The sequence below is a fragment of the Protopterus annectens genome, chromosome 14.part0, assembly GCF_019279795.1.
Source record: "Protopterus annectens isolate FY-2018-M chromosome 14.part0, PAN1.0, whole genome shotgun sequence".
NCBI classification, from domain to species: Eukaryota; Metazoa; Chordata; order Ceratodontiformes; family Protopteridae; genus Protopterus; species Protopterus annectens.
In genome coordinates, this window is record NC_056748.1 from 905,273,629 (window position 1) to 905,296,736 (window position 23,108).

The 23,108-nt window shown below is 45.1% G+C and overlaps 1 protein-coding gene across 6 annotated transcripts in view; it reads left to right on the plus strand.

Annotated features, from left to right (window-relative positions):
* Positions 1 to 23,108, plus strand: part of IDE (insulin degrading enzyme) — a 3,524,264-nt gene that overhangs the window by 1,728,723 nt on the left and 1,772,433 nt on the right. For all 6 annotated transcript variants that reach the window (XM_044056694.1, XM_044056696.1, XM_044056693.1 and 3 more), the window contains one exon: positions 22,560 to 22,662. In XM_044056694.1, coding sequence (XP_043912629.1) covers positions 22,560 to 22,662 — 103 coding nt within the window. The remainder of the gene's footprint in view (positions 1 to 22,559; positions 22,663 to 23,108) is intronic.

A 23,108-nucleotide genomic window follows, 5' to 3' on the forward strand; every position in this document is an offset into this window, starting at 1 on the left:
CTGCTGAAGAGGGTCCCCGTAAGCACACATGTAAAAGGAGGCACTTGGACTCCCCCGAGTCATTGACAGAAGACACTGATTTAGATGGAGAAGGTTCTCCCAGGTCACTTCCCAAAGATGGCTCTTTCGGAGACGTCATGGAGATCCTCCACCAGAGGGGAGGTTGGTCAGCTCCAAAACCTTCTATGGATGAATCAGTGTTCCTGGAGGCTTTTGGCACGGGCCCATCTATGTCCTGGGTGTCCCCTCTTGTGGATCCCTTGGTGGATCTTATCACCATGCGGGCATGTAAGGAGCCTGACACCATAGAGTCAGTACCAAAAAGCGTGGACAGAATTCTCTTTCCACTCTCAGACAGGCCTGGTATAAAGGATCCCCTGTTGATGCTGTGGTGGTTGCAGCAGCCACCAAGAGGGAACTGGCACAGGAGAGTTCCTCGGTCCACCCACCAGACAAGGTGTCCAGGGCGATGGATCGATTTGAGAAGCGAGTACATTCTTCAGCAATGTTTTCCATCTGAGCGCTGAACTATTTGGCACACTTTATACGACTGCAGCGAGACCTAGTCTCGGAGTTAGCTGCGTCGCACCCAGTCTTTGTCACTGGAGGGTAAGCGTCTTTCTCCACAAAGTTGTCGACTCTGAAATCAGTATCGAACACGTCTATGCGCCTCCTTTCCCATGCTACGGAAGGAGCGGCTAGGGCAGCTGGGACTGGCGTGGCTATGAGGTGACACGCTTAGCTCAGGCTGTGGCAATTCGCGGACACCTTCAAGGCATCTTTCAGAAATGCTCCCTTTGATGGTTCTTCTCTTTTCGGGAACACCGTACATGACACCCTTGTCCAGAGCGAAAAGGACGAGAAGACTTGGTCTGCCGCCGGAGTCCACTTCTCTAGCCCTCAAAGATCCTTTTCTAGGGATCAGAGAGGGCAAAGAAGATGTGGTTCCGCAAATCACAGCTTTCCCCGGACTCTCAGGATAATTCATTCCCTAGAGGCAGAGGGGGACATGACAGACACCGCCCCAGAGGCAGAGGGTCGCCGAGGAACTTTAGGTCTAGGGAGACCTTCTCGGACAGGCCCATGCAGTAGCCCTGAGTGGTTGCCCGACTGTCCTACTCTGGAGACAGTCGGGGAAGATTATCATTGCACCCAACGACTTTGGAGTCCATAACTGCAGATCATTGGGTGCTTCAAATAATATCCATAGGCTACACCATCTGGTTTGTTACCCCTCCCGTCCAACCAAAGCGCCTCCCAGAGGTCCCACCCACTCAAAGGGAGGCAGCAACACTAGAGATTTCCAAGCTGCTTCGCAAACGAGCCATCGAACCGGTCCCCCCAGATCAGTCTGGATCAGGAGTTTACTCCAGGTTCTTTTTAGTGCCAAAAAAGACGGGGGACCTCGGGCCCATCTTAGACCTGTCAACCTTGAATCTGGCTGTCGCCAAGCAGAATTTTTGGATGGTCACCCTGCAGTCCATTCTACCTTATCTTCAAGAATGCGACTGGATGTGCTCGATAGACCTCCAGGACGCTTACTACCACATCAAGATTCGCAGAAGCTCTTGGAGATTCCTTCGCTTCCCACTGGGAGCCAATAATTTCCAGTTCAGAGTCCTACCCTTAGGTCTCAACACAGCCCCCAGGATGTTTACCAAGGTGTAATGGCAGTCGTAGCGGCTCACCCGAGGCTTCATGGAATTCAGGTATTCCCTTACCTAGACGATTAGCTCCTCGATGCTTCCACCAAGCGTCTTCTTTCCGTAGCCAGAGACTCCTTCCTTCATCTTGCATACCTGCTAGGGATTACTATCACTGTTTCCAAGTCCCTGTTGGACCCAGTGCAAATCTTGGACTTCATCGGGGCATGGCTGGGCACTCTTCATTTGAAAGTCTTTCTAACTCCAGACAGGGTCCAGAGCCTACGGGCCCATGTATCAATGGTTCTTTGCCCCAGGCTACCAAAGGCGGGCGACGTTCTTCGAGCCCTAGGCTCTGTGGCTGCAGCAATCTCGATCCTGCCCTGTGCGTATCTTCACATGCATGTTCTTCAGTGGATTCTGGACGTACAGTGGTCTTGGCTAGATCTCCCCCTGGAATATCCAATTCAAATCAGCAAAGCCTGCAGGGCATCACTTCTCTGGTGGCTCCATTCGCAGGAGATCTTAGAGGGATGCCCATTTGTTTCACCCACAACTAAAGTCACAGTGACCACGGGTACCTCACAGCTCGGGTGGGGGGGCATTATCTGGGGAGGGCAGTCCAAGGCACGTGGTCCCAGATCAAGACCAGATTGCATATCAGTGATGTCCTTCAAGGATGCATCTGCAGTCATAACATATGGGTTGTCCTGCCTCAAGCAGCCCTTCGGTCAGCCGGATTCCAAAGTCTGGGTCTGGCCTCGGCTGATGTCGCACTTTCCCCGACGTCAGAGCTTCTGGGGTATAAAGGCATCAGCCGACGCCATTTTCCCCAGTCTTTCTTGCCGCGCAGTGCCCAAAGCAGAAGCTGTTCGCAAGTGCCGGTCGGTCAGATCCAGAGATTCAGCTACCGAAGACTTCTAAAAAGCTGAGTACCCCGTTGGGGACTCTTTCTTGCCTCAGCCGATGTCAGACAAAGTAAATAATTGTTTAACTTGTGGGAAACAAATACCTCATAAGGATTTCCATTCCTACTGCCTTCATGCTTAGGCCCAGACCACGACGTATCAGCTTGTTTAGCCTGTGCCTCCTTCAACCGACGGACTCTTAGACATCGGTCGGAGTTTGCAGAAGAGTTTTTTGGATCCGCTTTTGCATATAAAATGCCGTCGGAGACTCCGACTACACATTTAGCCAAAAAACGCAAGGAAAAGGACCGACACTTGCGGCCCGCGGTTTTGGCTGAAACCACGGTTAGGCCTACCGCGAGTGTCTCGGTTTCGGCTGAAACCGAGGCCTCGGTTCTACCTTCTACCGAAATCATACCTCCGACAACCGAAGCTAGAAAGACCCCGGCTGAGTCGGCTACAGAAATCCCTACCAAAAAAGCAAGCGCACAAGAATTGTCCGACACCATTCCTTTGGACATTTCTACACCTGCACGTGGGGCAGCTAGGCCCCCTGCTTCTATGTCTATTAAGGCTTTCTCCAGGGCTAAAGCAGCCAAAATTTCAAAAGCTTTACCTGCAAAATCTACTTCTCAGAGACCTTCCTCAAGTTCCCAGATTCTCAGTCTTGCTGAGGACATTATATCTCTGATTAGGGGTTCCCAACCTCACCCAGACAGGGCCTCCCATCCTCCTCCTGACAAAAGGCCTAGGACTGAACCCCCTGAACCTCTTTCCTCTGATTACTCCTCGGATGGATCTATTTGTCAGACCATCAGGAAGGGCCATACTCACCTTATGAGGATTCAGATGCAGAAGACTCTATTCCTTTGGGGAGACTTTGCACTCTATGAGGGAACACTTTCAATGGCAGGGTCAGGATTTCTCTGATTCTAGAAAAAGACTAAGGACTTTCTTACACTTGCCACAGCATATGCCTTTAGCCATTCCACCTGTGCTAACTATAGTTGATGATGCATATAATGATGTCAGTTCTGCCCCTGATTCACTTCCCCCGGCCCCTGCCAAACCTGACAGATACTACAGGGTCCCGGATTCCCACTTCCACTTGTATAAAGCCCATGCTGCAGACCCAGAAACTATTTCTCAGGGCTCAAAAGGTGTTGCAGCTGCCACTGCCAAAAACCCACTACCCTCTGAAAGGGAGTCAAGAGCATTAGAGAGATGGGGAAAAAGGGTTTATACATCTGCTACTCTTTCTGCCAGGGCTTTAAACTGTCAATTCCATATGATACAGTACCAGGAATATTTGTTAGATCAGCTGAATAAAAAGCTTTCTTCTCCTGAACCTTTAGACCGTAAGGCCCTTCAGGATTTGGTTCACAATTCTCAGCAGGTCAGTAATCATTTCTTAAAATGTGGCTATGATGCACTGGAAGCTTCATTTAGATCAGCTATGACTGGGGCAGTAATTCAAAGACATGCCTGGCTAAAAGAACAATCCTTGCCGGACCATGTCAAGGCTAAACTCCTAGATGCTCCAATGGAGAAACAAAGTTTATTTGGCTCCCCTGCACAGGAAATTCTAAAGAAAGTGGAAGAAAAAGCAAAATCTGTGCAAACAGTTAAGGATTTTCTGCAGGTCCAACCTCCGAGGTTCAGCAGAAACTGGCCTTCAAAGAATTGGTCCTTTCCAGACACCTCCAAAGCACAGAGGGGCAGGAATAGACGCCCAAGAGGCAGAGGTCAATCAAAGGGTGCCTACAGGGATCGTCAGTGGCAACCTGCCAACCAGAGGAGTACTGCCACAGCTGCAACTACAACCACTTCCACAGGACAGACACAATGACTTGACTCTCATTCCGCCTACAAGGGAACAACTGGAAGCACCCTTGGGCGGAAAGTTGGCTTTATTCTCAAAAAACTGGCATTGCATTACAAAAGACAAATGGACATTGCAAACAATAGACAACGGATACAGGTTTCATTTCCACACTCTACCAAGAAGGAGCGGAATGCCAAACCTTCCACCAAACCAGAAGCCAGAGGCTTTAAGACAAATCAACAATTTACTTCAGATGAAAGCAATAGAAAGGGTACCATCTATGGAACAAGGCCAAGGATTTTACTCCAGACTATTCCTTGTACCAAGAAAAGAAACCCAATGGAGGCCTATTCTCGACTTGTCCGCACTAAACACATATCTCATTGTGCCAAAATTCAAAATGCTGACCCTACAGCAACTTCTTCCCATGTTGGGCAAGGAGTCTTGGCTGGTGACTCTAGATCTCAAGGAGGCATACCTGCACGTCCCTATACGACCAGATTGCAGAAGACACCTCAGATTTCTTGCAGGATCAGAGCATTATCAATTCTCAGCATTGTCTTTTGGCTTATCTACTGCGCCCAGAGTATTCACGAAATGCCTGGCATCAGTAATTGCACACTGCAGGCTTCAGGGAATTCAAATCTACCCATACCTGGACGACTGCCTAATACAAGCGGAGAACAAGACAAGACTAATAAAGGATTTGGCCTATGTCATACACCTGTTACAGGCCTTGGGATACACAGTCAACATCCAGAAGTCAAGACTAGTGCCATCCCAAAGGATAACTTTTTTGGGTGTGGATCTGGACACAATAACTCAGATGGCTTTTCTCACAGAAGAAAAACAAAAGCAGCTCCCAGTCTACTTCATGGCTTTGACAAGACAAACTCAGCTCACTGCAAGGAAAGTCCTGCAGGCCCTGGGTTACATGTCATCCTGCATAATCTTGATCCCACATGCCAGGCTGCATATGAGGAAATTACAATGGCACCTAAGGAATGTATGGTCTCAACACAGGCACAGTCTAGAAACCATGATTCCAATCATTCCATGCCTGAAAAAGGAATTCCTGTGGTGGGCTCAGGCCTGCCAGTCCAACAGAGGGTTGCCTTTCAACAAACCACAACCAAGGCAGACCATCACCACGGACGCCTCAGACCTAGGATGGGGAGCACACATGGAAGACAAGTGCATCCAAGGCCTATGGTCTCAAGACCAGCTGAATTTGCACATAAACCTAAAGGAGATGCTGGCAGTGAAGCATGCAATCGAGGCATTCAAATCATTCCTCCAGCAAGGACATCTGCTGATAAGGACAGACAATACCACAGTCATGTGGTACATAAACAAACTGGGAGGCACTCATTCCTACCCTCTATGCCGGATGGCAATGGATCTGCGGAACCTAGCCCTGAACCTCAACGTTCAACTGCAGGCCAAATTCGTACCAGGAAAAGAGAATTCACTAGCAGACAGCTTAAGCAGAACTACCACGGATGCCCACGAATGGATGCTGCATCCAGACATCTTCAAAATCATAACAAACAAATGGGGAATGCCAGAGATAGACCTGTTCGCCTCCCCACTCAACCACCAACTGAGGAAATTCTGCTCAAGAGTATACCACCCACAAGCCTGGAAGGTGGACTCCCTTTCTTTCAGCTGGAAGGCCCTAACAGTGTATGCTTTTCCACCTCTCCCATTGATGTACAGAGTTCTACTGAAGATCAGAGAGGAACAGCCAAAGGTAATTCTGATAGCTCCAGACTGGCCAAGGCAGCATTGGTACCCGCTACTGAGAACCATGTCTCGGACGAACTCATGGCCTCTACCTCTATGGCCTCTACTTCTAACGCAGAACAACTTCAAGACCCTGCATCCAAACTTGAAAACACTGCAGCTGACTGCCTGGAAAATTGCCTAAAACAAAACCAAACTGTCTTATCTCAGAGGGTCAAGGACATTATCCTGGTGGCTCGCAGACCCTCCACAAGGAAAACATATTCAGCTAAATGGAAGAGATTCCTCATTTGGAGCGCATCAAAGGGTACAAATGTCACACTGGCAAACCTAGCACACATCCTAGAATACTTAGCAGAACTGTTCCACAATGGCCTGTCCTATTCTTCCATTAAGATTCATGCGTCAGCAATTTCAGCAGAATACAACATGGATCCTCCGATCTTTTCTCATCCTCTCTTCAGACATTTTTTAAGAGGGATCAAAAATGTAAAACCTCCAAGGAAACCACCTCTGCCTGCATGGGATCTCAATTTTGTGCTGGAAAAATTAACACTACTCCCTTTTGAACCAGCAGCATCAGCAGACTTACAGTTCTTATCTTGGAAAACTGCTTTCCTTCTAGCAATCACTTCAGCAAGAAGAGTATCCGAGTTACAGGCATTAATGGCAGTGCAGCCTTTACTTATCTTTCACCAGGATAGAGCGTCTCTGAGAACCAATCCTACTTTCATGCCAACGGTGGTATCCAGGGTATCCTTGAACCAAGCTATTCATTTACCTACATTCTTCCCTAACCCACAGAACAGGGGGGAAAAACTACTACACACCTTGGATGTACACAGACAACTGCGCTACTATCTGGACAGAACTAAGGCCAGCAGAAAAACTGACCAGCTTCTGGTAGCATATGCAACAGGAGTGCAAGGAAAAGCAATTTCAAAACAGACAATCTCAAAATGGATAGGAAATTGCATTTGATTCTGCTACTCATTTCATGGAAAGACACCTCCTGAAAATATCAGGCCTCACTCCACAAGAGCTACAGCCACCACTACAGCTTTCCTACGAGGAGTGGCTACCAAAGACATTTTAGAAGCTGCTACTTGGAGCTCCGTGCATACATTTGCCAAGCATTACAATCTTCCTTTATACTCCAGATCCCGAGCAGGTTTTGCAACTGCAGTTTTACAAGGGATCTTAACTACACCATCATTATCTTAGTGCCTCCTCCCCAGTTTGGCTATGGTATTCTACCCATATGTTATGACTGCAGATGCATCCTTGAAGGACATAGTACAGTTTTGTACCTACCATAAATGTAGATGTCCGATAGGTATGCATCTGCAGTCAGGATTACCCACCCTCCTTCCCCTCTGTGGTATTCCTAGGGTACTTACCCCTCTCTTAGCTAGCTGGGGGAATCTATTATGGTGTATTTGTTTGTATGTATATATGTATATATACTTTTTGATTTCTACTGTTTGGAATTTTCTACTTTTATACAAATTTAGCCTCCTAGAGGGCACCTGGCATCTGGGGCAAGAAACACTGAGGAAAATGGCATTGGCTGATGCCTTTATACCCCAGGAGCTATGACGTCGGGTGAAGTGCGACATCAGCCGAGGCCAGACCCAGACTTTGGAATCCGGCCGACCGAAGGGCTGCCTGAGGCAGGACAACCCATATGTTATGACTGCAGATGCATACCTATCGGACATCTACATTTATGGTAGGTACAAAACTGTACTTTCCTTTGGATAATAAAAATCTCTTTGGGGCTGCTGCTGCTATGTATATCTCTTCAAGAAAAAGGTAAAGCTTTGCAGGACTTTAAGGATATTTTTAACGTCACCCATATCTAAGTTCCGGAGGAACTGTCCTGTTGGGTCTGATTTTGTTTGTAGGCATCTTTGTCAGGCCACTGAAGTCAGGAAGGGTTGTAGGTGGGCTCCTGCTGCTAAGTCTTTTCAGGCTCCTGTTGCCCAGAAGCCTCATTTGTCTGACATGCCTGCTTCCTTCTCTTTAACATTTTGCCCTCCCAACCCAGGTTCCTCTGTCCATTCAGCTGTCCTTGTGTCTTCCAAAACTGGCAACATGTCACTTCATATTCTTTGGTTCTGTTTGTCATCTGTCAAGGTTATGTCATGGGGTGGAAATCTCCTCCTCACTTTTCAGGGATTCACCATCCTCCTTGATAGCAGTTTCCCCATTTCTCAGAGGTTCTTGGGTTTGTGGTGGTTCTGCAAACTAAGTAGCCTGTCAGTCCTTCCCAAGTAGGAAAGGGACTCTGTTCCAGAATGTTCCTGGCTCTTGGAAAAGAGGGCACTTGGTCTGTTCTGGCTCTCTCCGTACTCAATACTTTTCTTAAGGTTCCTTCCTTTTGGATGTTTTCTCTTGAAACCCTGATGTCCTTCAAGGATGCATCTGCAGTCCTTACAAATGGGTTGTCCTGTCGTCAGGCAGCCCTTCGGTCGGCCGGATTCCAAAGTCTGGGTCTGGCCTCGGCTGGTGTCGCACTTCACCCGACGTCATAGCTGCAGTTCTTCGGTTATAAAGGCATCAGCCGACGCCATTTTCCTCAGTCTTTCTTGCCGCGTGGCGCCCGAAGCAGAAGCTGTTCGCAAGTGCCGGTCGGTCAGAACCAGAGATTACTACTACAAGTACCGAAGACTTCTAAAGCTAAGTACCCGTTGGGGACTCTTTCTTGCCTCAGCCGATGTCAGAAAAAGTGAATAACTGTTTAACTTGTGGGAATCAAATACCTCATAAAGATTTCCACTCTTACTGCTTACCTTGCTTAGGCCCAGACCACGACGTAGCAGCTTGTCTAGCCTGTGCTTCTTTCAACCGACGGACGCTTAGACGTCGGTCGGAATTTGCTGAAGAGTTTTTCGGCTCCGATTTTGCTTACATTATGCCGTCAGATACTCCGACTACGCAAATTTCTAAAAAGCGCAAGGAAAAGGACCGACACTCGCAGTCCGCGGTTTCGGCCGAAACCGCGGTTAAGCCAATCAAGTGTCTCGGTTTCGGCTGAAACCGAGTCCATGGTTCTTCCTTCGGCCGAAAGCTTGCCACTTACCGAGGCCTCATCCAGCCTGGCTGAATCTGCTACTGAAATCCCACCTGCTCTTGCAGGTTCACAGGATTTATCTGATACTATCCCTTTGGATATTTCTACCCCTGCACGTGGAGCTGCTAGGCCTCCTGCATCCATGTCGATTAAGGCCTTTGCCAGGGCTAAAGCAGCAAAAACTACCAAATCTGTGCCTGCTAAGACCCCCTCTCACAGGCCTAGCTCTAGTTCACAAATGCTTAGTCTAGCAGAGGATCTCATTTCTTTGATCCGGGATCCCAACCACATCCAGACAGGGCCTCTCACCCACCTCCAGAGAAGAGGACTAGAGTAGAGCCCCTGAGCCAGTTTCTTCAGATGGCTCCTCTGATGAATCAGATAATTCAAACCCTCCAGAGGGCCCCTTTTCTCCTTATGAGGACTCTGATGCAGAAGAGTCCATTCCTTCTGCCTCTCTGCCTGAGGAATTTTCTTTTGGGGAAACCTTGCATGCTATGAGGGAACAATTTCAATGGCAGGGCCAGGATTTTTCAGACTCTAGGAAAAGGCTTAGAACCTTTCTGCATTTGCCACAACATAGGCCTTTAGCCATTCCTCCAGTACTTACTGTTGTGGATGATGCTTTTAATGATGCTTGTACTGCTCCTGATTCTCTTCCTCCGGCCCCTGCTAAGCCCGATAGGTACTACAGGGTTCCGGACACACATTATCATTTGTATAAGGCCCCTTTTGCAGATCCCGAAACTATCTCCCAGGGACCCAAGGCTGTAGCAGCTACTTCTACCAAAAACCCCCTCCCCTCTGAAAGGGAGTCTAGGGCCTTGAACTGTCAATTCCACATGATTCAGTATCAGGAATTTATGTTAGACCAATTAACTAAAAAACTGTCCTCGGATGAACCATTAGACAAAAAATCTGTACAGGAAATGGTACATAACATTCAGCAGGTCAGTAATCATTCCTTAAAATGCGGCTATGATGCACTGGAGGCTTCCTTTACATCAGCCATGACTGGCACAGTGATCAGAAGACATGCATGGTTAAAAGAGCAGTCCTTACCAGACCATGTTAAATCAAAGCTCCTAGATGCTCCCATGGATAAGCTCAATTTGTTTGGCTCCCCTGCGCAGCAGGTGCTGAAGAAGGTGGAAGAGAAAGCAAAATCTGTCCAGACAGTCAAGGATTTCTTACAGGTCCAGCCTCCAAGGTTTAGCAGGAACTGGCCTTCCAAGAATTGGTCCTTTCCAGACACCTCCAGAGCTCAGAGAAGCAGGAATAGGCGCTCAAGAGGCAGGGGTCAATCCAGAGATGCCTACAGGGGACGTCAGTGGCAGGCTAACAACCAGCGAGGTACAGCCACAGATCCAGCCACCACCACTTCCACAGGACAATCACAGTGACTTGGCTCTGGCACTGCCTACCAGGGAACAACTAGAGGCACCCGTAGGCGGGAAGCTAGCCTTATTTTCAGTAAACTGGCATTACATCACAGGAGACAAATGGATTTTACAGACAATAGACCAAGGTTACAGGTTTCACTTCCATACTCTACCAAGGAAGAGAGGAATGCCAAACCTACCTCCAAATCAGAAGACAGAAGCTCTAAAACAAATAACTCACTTACTAAGGATGAGAGCTATAGAAAGGGTACCATCTATGGAACAAGGGCAAGGATTTTACTCCAGACTCTTCCTGGTACCAAGAAAAGAAAACCAATGGAGACCTATTCTCGACCTGTCCGCTTTAAACACATACCTCATTGTTCCAAAATTCAAAATGCTGACCCTACAGCAGCTTCTTCCCATGCTGGGCAAGGAGTCTTGGCTGGTAACTCTAGATCTCAAGGAGGCATACCTGCATGTCCCCATACGACCAAATTACAGAAGATACCTCAGATTTCTTGCAGGATCAGAGCATTATCAATTCTCAGCATTGCCCTTTGGCTTATCTACTGCGCCCAGAGTATTCACGAAATGCCTTGCATCAGTAATTACTCATTGCAGGCTTCAGGGAATTCAAATTTACCCTTACCTGGACGACTGCCTGTTACAAGCGGACAACAAAAACAAATTAACAAAAGATTTGGAAAGGGTCATTCATCTACTACAAGCCCTGGGATACACAGTCAATATAAAAAAAGTCAAGGCTGATACCATCCCAAAGGATAACCTTCTTGGGTGCAGATCTGGACACATCAAAACAAATGGCATTCCTGACAGTAGAAAAACAGGAGCAACTCCCGTTCTACTTCATGGCATTAACAAAGCAGAACCAGCTAACAGCAAGAAAAGTCCTGCAAGCTCTCGGTTACATGGCATCCTGCATAATACTGATTCCACATGCCAGACTACATATGAGAAAGTTACAGTGGTACCTAAGGAATTTATGGTCTCAGCACAAGCACAGCCTAGAAACCCAAATTCCAATAATTCCATGCCTGAAACAAGAATTCCAATGGTGGGCTCAGGCCTGTCAATCAAACAAGGGACTGCCCTTCCACAGCACTCAACCAAGCCAGACCATCACAACAGACGCCTCAGACCTCGGTTGGGGGGCACACATGCTGGACAAGTGCATACAAGGCTTATGGACTCCAGACCAGCTGCACCTACACATAAATCAAAAGGAAATGCTGGCAGTAAAACTGGCAATTCAGGCATTCAGACCATTTCTTCGACAGGGTCAACTGCTGCTAAGGACGGACAACACCACAGTTATGTGGTACATCAACAAACAGGGAGGCACACATTCATACCCTCTATGCCGGATGGCAGTGGACCTCTGGAATGTGGCACCGAGCTTCAACATTCAGCTACAAGCACTTTTTGTGCCAGGAAAAGAAAATATACTAGCAGACATCCTAAGCAGAACTACCACGGATGCCCACGAATGGATGCTGCATCCGGACATCTTCAAAACCATTACAGGGAAATGGGGACTACCAGAAATAGACTTATTTGCATCCCCACACAATCACCAACTGAAAAAATTTTGCACAAGGACGTACCACCCACTTGCTTGGAAAGTGGACTCCCTATCTTTCAGTTGGAAAAACCTGACAGCATATGTATTCCCACCTCTTCCTTTGATGCACAAGGTGCTATTGAAGATCAAAGAAGACCGTCCAAGGATCATCCTGATAGCTCCAGACTGGCCAAGGCAACATTGGTATCCATTACTGAGGAGTATGTCTCGGGAACAAATATGGCCTCTACCCCTAGTTCCCTTGCTGTTAACACAGAACAACTTCAAAACCCTGCATCCAAACCTGAAAACACTGCAGCTGGCTGCCTGGAACATTGCATAAGACCAAATAACCCAGCTTTATCTCAAAGGGTTAAAGACATTATCTTGGAGGCTCGCAGACCCTCAACAAGAAAAAATTATTCAGCAAAATGGAAAAGATATCTCATTTGGAGGACTGCAAAAGGAGAGAATGTGTCACTGGTAAACATAGCTAACATCCTGGAATACTTGGCAGAGCTCTTCCACAACGGCCTGTCCTATTCTTCCATTAAGATTCATGCATCAGCTATTTCAGCAGAATACAACTTGGATCCTCCAGTCTTCTCACATCCTCTGCTCAGGCAGTTTCTGAGAGGGATTAAAAATGTAAAGCCACCTAGAAAGCCACCATTGCCAGCATGCGACTTGAACTTTGTGCTAGAAAAGTTGACACTCCCTCCTTTCGAGCCAGCAGCAACAGCAGAATTACAGTACTTATCATGGAAAACTGCTTTCCTGCTTGCAATCACTTCAGCAAGAAGGGTATCTGAGCTACAGGCATTAATGGCAGTACAGCTCTTCCTGATCTTCCATCAAGATAGTGTCCATGAGAACTAATCCTACTTTTATGCCAAAGGTGGTCTCCAGGGTATCTTTAAATCAAGCTATCCACCTACCTACATTCTTCCCCAACCCACAGAACAGGGGAGAAAGACTGTTGCATACCTTGGATGTACATAGACAATTACGTTACTACCTGGACAGGACCAAGAGCAATAGAAAAACTGACCAGCTACTGGTAGCATATGCAACAGGAATGGAAGGAAAAGCAATTTCAAAACAGACAATCTCTAAGTGGATAGGAAATTGCATTAGATTTTGTTACTCCTACCATGGGAAGAAAACTCCAGAAAACATCAGGCCTCACTCTACAAGGGCTACAGCCACTACCACAGCTTTTTTATGAGGAGTGGCTACCAAAGACATTTTAGAGGCTGCTACTTGGAGCTCCGTGCATACATTTGCCAAGCATTATAATTTACCTTTATACTCCAGATCCCAAGCAGGTTTTGCCACTGCTGTTTTGCAAGGGATCTTAACTACACCATAATCTTATTTCTCCTCCTCCCCCAGTTTGGCTATGGTATTCTACCCATTTGTAAGGACTGCAGATGCATCCTTGAAGGACATAGTACAGTTTTGTACCTACCATAAATGTAGATGTCCGTTAGGCATGCATCTGCAGTCAGGATTACCCACCCTCCTTCCCCTCTGTGGTACTCCTAGGGTATTTGCCCATCTTGTAGCTAGCTGGGGGAATCTATTATGGTGTATTTGTTTGTATATATGTACATACATGCTTATTTTTGTTTGCTCTCTACTATTTGGAACCATTTGCATTTATCCAAATTTAGCCTTCCTAGAGGGCACCTGGCATCTGGGGCAAGAAACACTGAGGAAAATGGCGTCGGCTGATGCCTTTATACCCGAAGAACTGCAGCTATGACGTCGGGTGAAGTGCGACACCAGCCGAGGCCAGACCCAGACTTTGGAATCCGGCCGACCGAAGGGCTGCCTGACGACAGGACAACCCATTTGTAAGGACTGCAGATGCATGCCTATCGGACATCTACATTTATGGTAGGTACAAAACTGTACTTTTCCTCTGTTTCTGCCCCAGGCTTTTCTGGCGTCTTTGGATCTGAAGGATGCCTGCCTTCATATTCCTATTCACCCTCTTTTCAGGAAATTTTTGCATTTCTCGTTTCTTACTCTCATTTTCGATTCTCTGTTTTGACCTTTGGCCCTCTACTGTCCCAAAGGTATTCACAAAATTCCTAGCTCCTGTGATTACCTTTTGCAGGCTTCAAGGCATTCAGATTTCTCCTGATCTAGATAACCTGTTGTTTCAGGCTCCTTCTCCCAGTTGCCTGTTACAGACTGTGGAGTTCACCACATTTCTCCTTCAGGGTTTGGGGTTCACTGTGAACTTCCAAAACTCTCAGGATCATGTTTATCTGGGCTGCAGGATTCAGGCAGTGGCAGAGCTGGCCTCTCTTCTACCTTCAAAGGTTTTTTTCCTTGACAGTGTTTGTTCAGTCTCTTCTTCTGTCTGCCATTCCAGCCAGGGAATTTCTTCAGGCACTAGGATTCATGCCCTATTCTGTTCTAGTGCTCCCTCTTTCCAGACTGCATATGAGGAAGTTTCAGTGGTATCTCAGGTCAGTTTGGTTGTAGCATTGCCACTCTCTGGATTTCCAAGTGCCTCTCCTTCCTTGTCTAAAGAGGGAGTTTGAGTGGTGGATTCAGCAACGTATCTTCAGTCCAGGCCTGCCTTTTCAGCTTCTGCTTCCTTCCCAAGAGGTGCTCACATATGCTTCTTACATGGGGTGGAGGGCTTCTTGTGGTCACCTGAAAGTTCAGTATCTCTAGCTCCCCATCAGAAGTCAGACCATATTAACATCAAAGAGATGAGCACTCTGTTTCTAGCCCTACAGGCTCTCTAGGACCCCCTGAAGGTTTACATAGACAACCCCACAGTGATGTGGTTTGTCATCAGGCAGGGAGGGCATAAAATCTTGCCTTCTTTGCTGCCTGGCTGTTCAGGCCTAGGATCTGGCTATCAGTTATCAGCTAACTCTTTAGGCAGTGTGTATTCCTTCAGAGCACAATTTAGTGGCAGAGACTCTGAGCAGGTCCAAAACATGGGCTCAAGAATGCATGCTCCTCAGCGTTGTGTTTCTAGACATAGTCCATCGATGGAGTATTCCTCGTGTAGTTCTTTTTGCCTCCCCTCTGAACAGGTAGCGCCCTCTTTTCTTCTCCAGAGTGCCATGACATCTGGCATGGAAAATGGACTCCCTTTCTCCCTCTTGGAAGGGGATGTTTCTGTATGCTTTCCTTCCTCTTCCTCCACTTCCATGAGTTCTGTAGAAGCTTCAGCTGCACTCCCCAAATGTCTTGCTAGAGACTCCCTTTTGAGCGAGACAGCACTGGTTCCCCCCTCTTAATGCATCTGGCCAGGAGCAATCACCACATATTACCTTAACAGTTGGAACTCCTCACACAGGACAAGGGGTCACTCATCCTTCCTCACTTGTCAGTTTCTGAGGACGTGGTTAGGGTTTTACAGGAGCCAAGAAAACCCGCAACCAGAAAGTCTTGTATGTCTAAATGGAGATTTTCTGTCTGGTACCATGCTCATAGCCAGGACCCTTTTTTCAGAGGGAAGTCCCTTTGGTTCTGTCCTATTTGTGAGAACTGCTGCAGTCTGGTGTGACCTATTCTTCTGCAAAGGCCCATTTGTCAGCTATTTCTGCCTATCTGCACTTGAATCCTTTAGCTTCTTGTTTTGAAGTCAAGCAATTTCTTAATGGCGTGTTGCATCTTAGTCCCCAAGGAAGCCTTTTCCTCCTCCTTGGTACCTTAATTTTATTTTGGAAAAATTGACCCAGGCTCCTTTTGAGCATGTAGTTTCAGCTTCTTTGCAATACTATATCTGGAAGAGTATCGTGTTAATTGGTTTTACTTCTGCTCTGAGGGTTTCTGAGCTTCAGGCCCTTATGTCTATTCCTCATTTTTTGTTTTTTTCACAATGATAGTGTGCCTATTCATAGTGATACTTCTTTTATGCCTTAGGTTGTTAATGAGTTGTCCTTAAATCAGGCAGTTGAACTCCCATACTTTGGATTTGCACAAACAGCTCCGGTATTATTTGGGTAAAAGCAAGACCATTAGTAAGTCTGACCAGCTTTTGTTTTTCATCTCAGAACTTTGGATTTAGCTGTTTACATACAAGTTTTCACCTTCTGAATATCTAAGGTCATTACTTTTTTAAATTTTTTTCATGGCAAGTGTCTGCATACTTCAGTTAGTACTCATTCTACTAGGGCTGTTGCTTCTTTTGGTGATTTCTTTAAGGGTCTGGACACCAGTTCCATCCTTGGAGCTGCTACTTGATCATCGGTGCATACCCTTACTAAGCATTATAAATTGGATTTGGTTTCTAGAGCCAGAGTAGGTGTTGCACGGGCCATCCTGCATAGGTTTATTGAAGGATGTTCCCAGTCTTCCATCTCTCATTTTTTTCTTGGGCTTTTGTACTCCTATGGTTGAAAGTACTGCAGTAGTGATATAAAAGGGCATAGTAAAGTTGTGTAAAATCTTACCATAACAGTAGGTGTTCTTCTCTTCATTGTTGCACTGTTCGGTCCCTACCTCCATCCCCTTTTTTCTTTTGGGTTTTTTTTGGTTACCCTCCTGGCTGAGGGTCCTACCTTTTCCTTTTGCATTTTCTTTTTATCTTGTGGAGACTACTGGGCAATTCATTTCTGGGTAACTGTGTCCATATATCATCTTTATGTCCTGTGCAGGGAGCATATGTGTGATGTAAGGAGCATACAAGATCTAAAGGCTTTGGTATACTGTCAGGATATTTGGACATCCTTGGCAGGCAATCCCCAAGAACACTGCAACAGTGAAGAGAAGGACATCTGTTGCTATTCTAAGATTTTACACAACTGTACTTTAATCATTCAAGTTCATCTCTCTTCCCACTACACAGCCCCATTTCAACCTTTCCTCCATGATAAAAGATTGGGTGGGGAGGGGGTTGTTGCTTAGAGCTCTTCTTGAAGTGGAGGGCCATCACTTTGGGCAAGTATGTACTTCAAATCCTAAGGTGTACACTCCACTATATTTTCTAAGCAATCCAAAGTTCTTGCATATCCTTCCAGTATTCAAGGGAGAAGAAAATCTAGTCTTCAGCAACAGGAACTCTTGCCACACAGAGCCAGAGAGAGTGAGAGTACCAGGAGGAAGGGTAGAGAAGGAGGGGGCATAGGTTTCTATTCCATAGTATAAATAGTTCCAAGAAAGGAAGGATCATAGAGGCCCATTTTGGACCTGTCAAGACTTAAGTTTTTCAAAAGTCCAATAATTCAAGGTGTTTGTCTTGCAAGGTCTTCTCCCACTCCTGTTCGCACAAACTTAGCTTATATGCTAATGCTGAGCCTAAATGATGCCTATATTTATGTTCATATAGTCAGGGTGGACAGATGTTTTTTCACATTTGAAGATGAGGGTTCCCGTTACTAGTTTACTTTGGTCTGTGTACTCTACTCAATGTATTTGCATCACAGCTAGCTGTAGTTTTTGCCTGCTGCTGAACAGAAGATAATTACTTCTACCCATACGTGGATGACTGCCTCATTCAAGCAGCCTGCCTAGAGGAGCTACAGAAGGTGGTACGGTTTTATGCTGCCTGCTAAACACAGGCCATTTTGAGGTCAGTCAGTCAATCTTGAGCCAAAAGTAATTGTCATCCTGGTAGTCATCTGGTGAGGTGCTGTGGAGAGCTGTGAAATGGGGTGTGCAAAGATGAGGGCTGTTCTCACCAAGACTCCCTGCCCACTCTAAGCACAGCATGAGTGGTGTCACTCTGGTCTCCATAAGGGAGATAGCGCCATCCTCTATGCCCCCAAAAGATTTCCACTGGAGCTGATAATTGAACCTCAGTCAGTTAGTTTCTTTCCAGTTCCTGGATCTCTTTCTAAACCTACCAAAATCCTGTCTAGAAACCACAAGGTAAGTTCTTTTTCTGGGGATACTTCTGAACACAAAACAATATAGGGCGTTTCTCCCTCCTCCCTCCCCTACCCCATACCAAGTATTCTTTCTGTCCAGATATTCCCAGGCAGTAGCATAGCAGAGTCGTATAACTGCAAACGAAGTTCTGACATTGGTGGAGCAAATAGTTTCTTCCATTTTAAAAATAACTTTTCCAAGATTATATGAGAACACTACATTGGTCATTTAGAAATAAACACTGTCAGCATGCCCTTTCTCTGCAGTGTGTTATTCCACTACTACCCTACATAAAAAAAGAAAATATTATCTGTTATGGTGGAATTTTCAGATGCAGTTCAGTCTAAGGGTGCGTTTCAAGATAGGTCCACACACACAGTCTCACACATCATAGATGCCTCGAACATAACCTTGGGGGGCAAATGGGCTGTGCATTGCAATGTCATGGAACAAAAACTTGCATCAACATAAAAGAAATGATGGTTGTCATTTTTTAGCCATCAAGGCGTTGAGCATGCAGCAGTTTAGCTGTAGGGGACTTTGGACAATGAAACAGACAGCAATAGTGTCTTGTGGTACATCAACAAGTAAGGAAGGAACCACTTTTGCCTGCTGTACAGATTAGTAATGCAAGCATGGGATCTACTCCTGGAATTTAAAATGACCACCAGGGCCTGTTATGTCCCATCTCATTTGAAATCCATAGCAGACCAGCCAAGCAGGACAGAAGTAGATGTTACACAGGGACAGATTTCTGGATTTGTTACACAGGTGGAATATGCCAGAAGTAGATCTTGCTTCCTCAGAAATTAAACTTCTCAAAATAATTTGCACCATGATGCCATTGCTGTGGATCTGGGCATTAGATATCTTTTCCGGGTAGCACTTTTTCTCTTTGCCATTCGTCTAATAACCTTTAGTTTCCAAAAGTCTTACAGAAGGTAAATGAGGACAAGCCATAAGTTGCTGTTTGTTAGCACCCTTTTGACCCAGGCAACATTAGATATTCATCATACGATCACTGCCACAGCAGCGTAAGCTGCATGGGATGTCTTTCCAAAGTTTGGACCAACCATCCAGCTTCCAAAGATTTTAGGGACACCTTCCATACACCCGAGCCACTGTGTTGCATGAGAGAAACAGGATAAAATCAATAGGTAGGGCTCCAAAACTTCAGAAATTTCATGCTGATGAATAGTGCACTCTTCTGCTGTCTTCAGAAGAAACATGTTCCTTTTATTCAAAATTGGATTTGCAAACTTGACCTGATATTTGGAGTGGTTGTCACCAAATGTTTTACCTCTGTATAATAACTTTTGTTTGCTGCTACTCTAAGGAAATGCCTTACACACAGCTGGTGTTTGTGAGACAAAGCTTTTATTTTCAATCATGGTTACGAGCATGGACTACTGTTTTGGGGTCTATCAGTTAAAAAAAATACCTAAAAACTTTAATTCTGTCATGGTATTTCACTAACGCTCCTAAGTTCTGCTAACTGATTGTCAGCCATTGTTTTCTCACACTGTCAGTACTTGGTCCCTGTAGGGATTCCCTTATAATGCAACAATTTTTGTGAGGAAACATGCTAGTTTTCAGTTAAATTGCATTAGTAGGAACTGGGACTTGTGTGTTTGCTGTCACCAAAGAATTTTACCTCAAACCTTATCTTGTCAGGAGATGAGACCCACTCTTCAGGCTGCATTTTGTACTTGTCAGAGACTTTTTTTTAGAGAGAGATCGTCCTGGTTCCTTTTAGGGATTCACCTGTTAAATACCACTTTTTGTGAAAGCGAGTGTTACTCTTCTATCAGAATTTATTTGCTAGGGGCTGGGGACAATGGTAGGTTACTAGAAGTTTTAATCTCTAAAGTTATTTTTATGTCAGTAGGTAACTCTTCCAGGCTACACTACCAGCTTATAAGACACCTTTTCTGGTTGACAAATAGTCCCGATTCCCAGTGTGTATTACCTTGTAAATTACCATTTTTTTGTTTAAAGGAAGTGTTACTTTTCTGTCAAAAGAGGCTGCTAGGAGCTGAGGCCAATGTATTTTGTGGTGTCACTAAACATATTTTACCACAAAGATTAACTTTTCAGTCAGGAGGCAAAACCAACTCTTCAAAGATCTGCTTTCTGCTTCTCGGGCATCTTTTGTGGCTAGGAAATGGACCTGGGTTTCCAGTAATTTGATTGTTCCATCTCTAAGCAGAAAGAGTAGTAATTTTATCTGAGGGGCTTCAGTGTAGACTTCAGCTTCCCCTTCACCTCAGCCACTGAAGGGGGACTCCCTCTGTCCATCTGTTGTTCTTCAAACCACTCATCATTTTTCTCAGTCTGTCTGGTGTGCTGCAAAAAGCAGAGACTTCAAAGGGGATTACTGCCCTCTAGAGTTTTTCTGTTTATCCACATGACAAGTTGCCTGGGTTGATGACCAGATTTGGAAGGCACGTGTTTATGCCTTCCATCCTATCTTTGAATATGCTGAATTGTCTGTCACATGTATTTCTACTAGGTGGCACTGATAAAGTACTACATTTGATTGAGGAGGTACTGGGTGGGCAACTAAAAAAGATGCTCAGAGCCTAGGCATTCACCTGAATAACCTCATGAGCCAAATAGTTCACCGTGTACTACACAGCTGAAGGTTTTGCCAGAGGTATGGCTGCATAGGTGGCATAAAAGTACCGGTTTTGTTGGGGACACCAAAGCTTTCTTTAGACAAAATCCCTTCACAGGACCTCTGCTCTTTGGTGATGAAGTCAGCAGATAGTTTAGGAAATGGAACAGAGAAACCCATAACAGCTGTAGGTGTTAAGTTCCAGCCTCCACAGAGGGCATTAGCAAAGCATAGAGGTGCCAGTACTGGATGCGGTTCCAGTAGTGGTTGCATAAAGGTCACTAAGGAAGTGTAGGCGGGGGCCAGAACTATGACTGCATTCAAAATTATCACAAAGCTAATTGCAAAAGTTCCCACCACTCCCTGTGATGTTTCAGCTATCCCATTGTTTAAAAATAGTGCTTCTGAAGTGTTCTCCAACTGCTTCCATCAAGTGGCTGTCAAGAGACATCTGTCCATCCACTCTCAGTAGTGATGCAGAATGACTTGGGACAGGTGGGTCTTGATGTAATCGTACAAGACACCCTCCAAGATACTTCCTACATACTAGAGTCCCTCCCAAATATCCCATCCCTTCAGACAAAAGAGGCAGGATAGGAGGACATTAGCCCTGTTGAGAAAGGAACCATCAGAGTGGTCAGATTGTACCAGAGAGGTCACAGTTACTACTGAAGATTCTTCTTTGTGCCAAAAAATGGAAAAAAAAAGAAAGAAGAAAATTCAGCCATGTTGTGCATTACAGCAACCTTAGCAAACCCTACCTACCCACACATAACCTTTCTTGGGTGTACATTGGACACCCAAGCTTGTTAATCCTTTCTATGCAAGGAAAAAATTCATGTTTTTTCTGACGTCTTTGGAACACTTAGCACCAAGGAGGCACAGTAGAGCAGGTCCTTAAAGTTCTAGGCTACTTAACTGTGGCCATTCATGTAGTGACGTATTATTGCACATCCAGTGGCCTCAAGACATGCATACCATGTTGAAGCATGTTGTTTTGGCACAGTTTGATAACATGCCTTGCATGTTGATTAAGCATTACCAGTCTGAGCTTCCATAAATGTTTCCACATTCCTTTTCCAACGTTTTGTTAACTATGGATGCATCTGCTGTAGGGTGGGTGGAAAATCTTCCAAAGTAAGATGTCTGAAGGTTGTTGGCCTTCCCAGGAACAACATGCAGTGCTGCTATTCCTAGAAACCTTAGAGAGTTATGTCCCTCAGATATTACAGCTTGGATTCTGATTGCATGAGTCAGGCTTCATTTGGCATCTCATTGTATCAAGACGTAGCCTTTGGAGTGCTTCCTTTTGACCACTTTTTGGATTTTTCCTCCTAGTGTGATTTAAATTGTATTGCTTGTAGATGACCATAACATTATGTATAAGGCAATAGAAAATCACCTTATTAGTTGTTCACTGAGAAACCCTTCTGTAGTGGATATCTTTTATCCTTCTGTTGCCCTATATTTGATGCAATTCATCATTAAGTGGATTATTTTCCTGTTATTTGAACAAGTGTATGATTTTATGCTCCTGTATGTTTGTGTTGCTAAGGTTGAACTTGCACACAAGGGTTGGTGAACCTTCCTTGCTCAGTATGTGATGTCATGATTGCACCAGCAGAAGGTAAATGCACCACAAGAGCGAGACAGTTTTCAGAATGTTGCAGAATGGAAGTTCAGATTAAGAAACTGCAACAGCTCTTCAGTGCAGAGGGTCTCTGTACAGAAGGACCTTTGTAAGGATCTGTTATGGTAAGTATATTTTGCATTTATGTCTGTAAATGTTCACAATGAATAAAACGTGATAGAATATGGCAACTTTTCAAAGATTTAATATTTCTTAAAATGTGTACATTTTATGGATTTGTAATGCAGTAGTTCATTGTTTCTTGTATTTCTTCTGTTAATTGTGTTCATGTTTTTGCAGTGTGGCTGTAGTTTCTAAATCATTTGAAGGACAGACAGACAAAACTGAAGAGTGGTATGGAACCCATTACAAGCAGGAAGCTATACCTGATGAAATCATCCAGGTGGGTCAAGAAACATAAAGGGAGGTAAACATGATGCATACAAAGACTCATTGCAGTTGATTTTTACCTGTTGTAAGGACTCATTTTTTGTAACCCTGATGTGCAGAAACTCTGGTAAGAACAGAAATATAAAACATATCTGTTTAAAAGCCTTCCTCTGAAGCACTGGTAAATCCAATATACCTATTGGTTAGAAATATTATACTATTTATAGGAAATTAACATGGATACAAATACAAGTTGTTTTAAAACAGAGGCATCTTATTAAATGTTGCTTCAGAAAATGCTAATTTGCTAATTTTAGATTTTCAGTTTGTACACCAATATAAAGAAATATAAAAACTCCATACAACCCATTGTAGGGAAATAGAGGCACTCCATCAAAATAGAAATCTACAAACTGACTCAGATAAATAAAACATATAATTAAAAAAGTAAAAATAAAA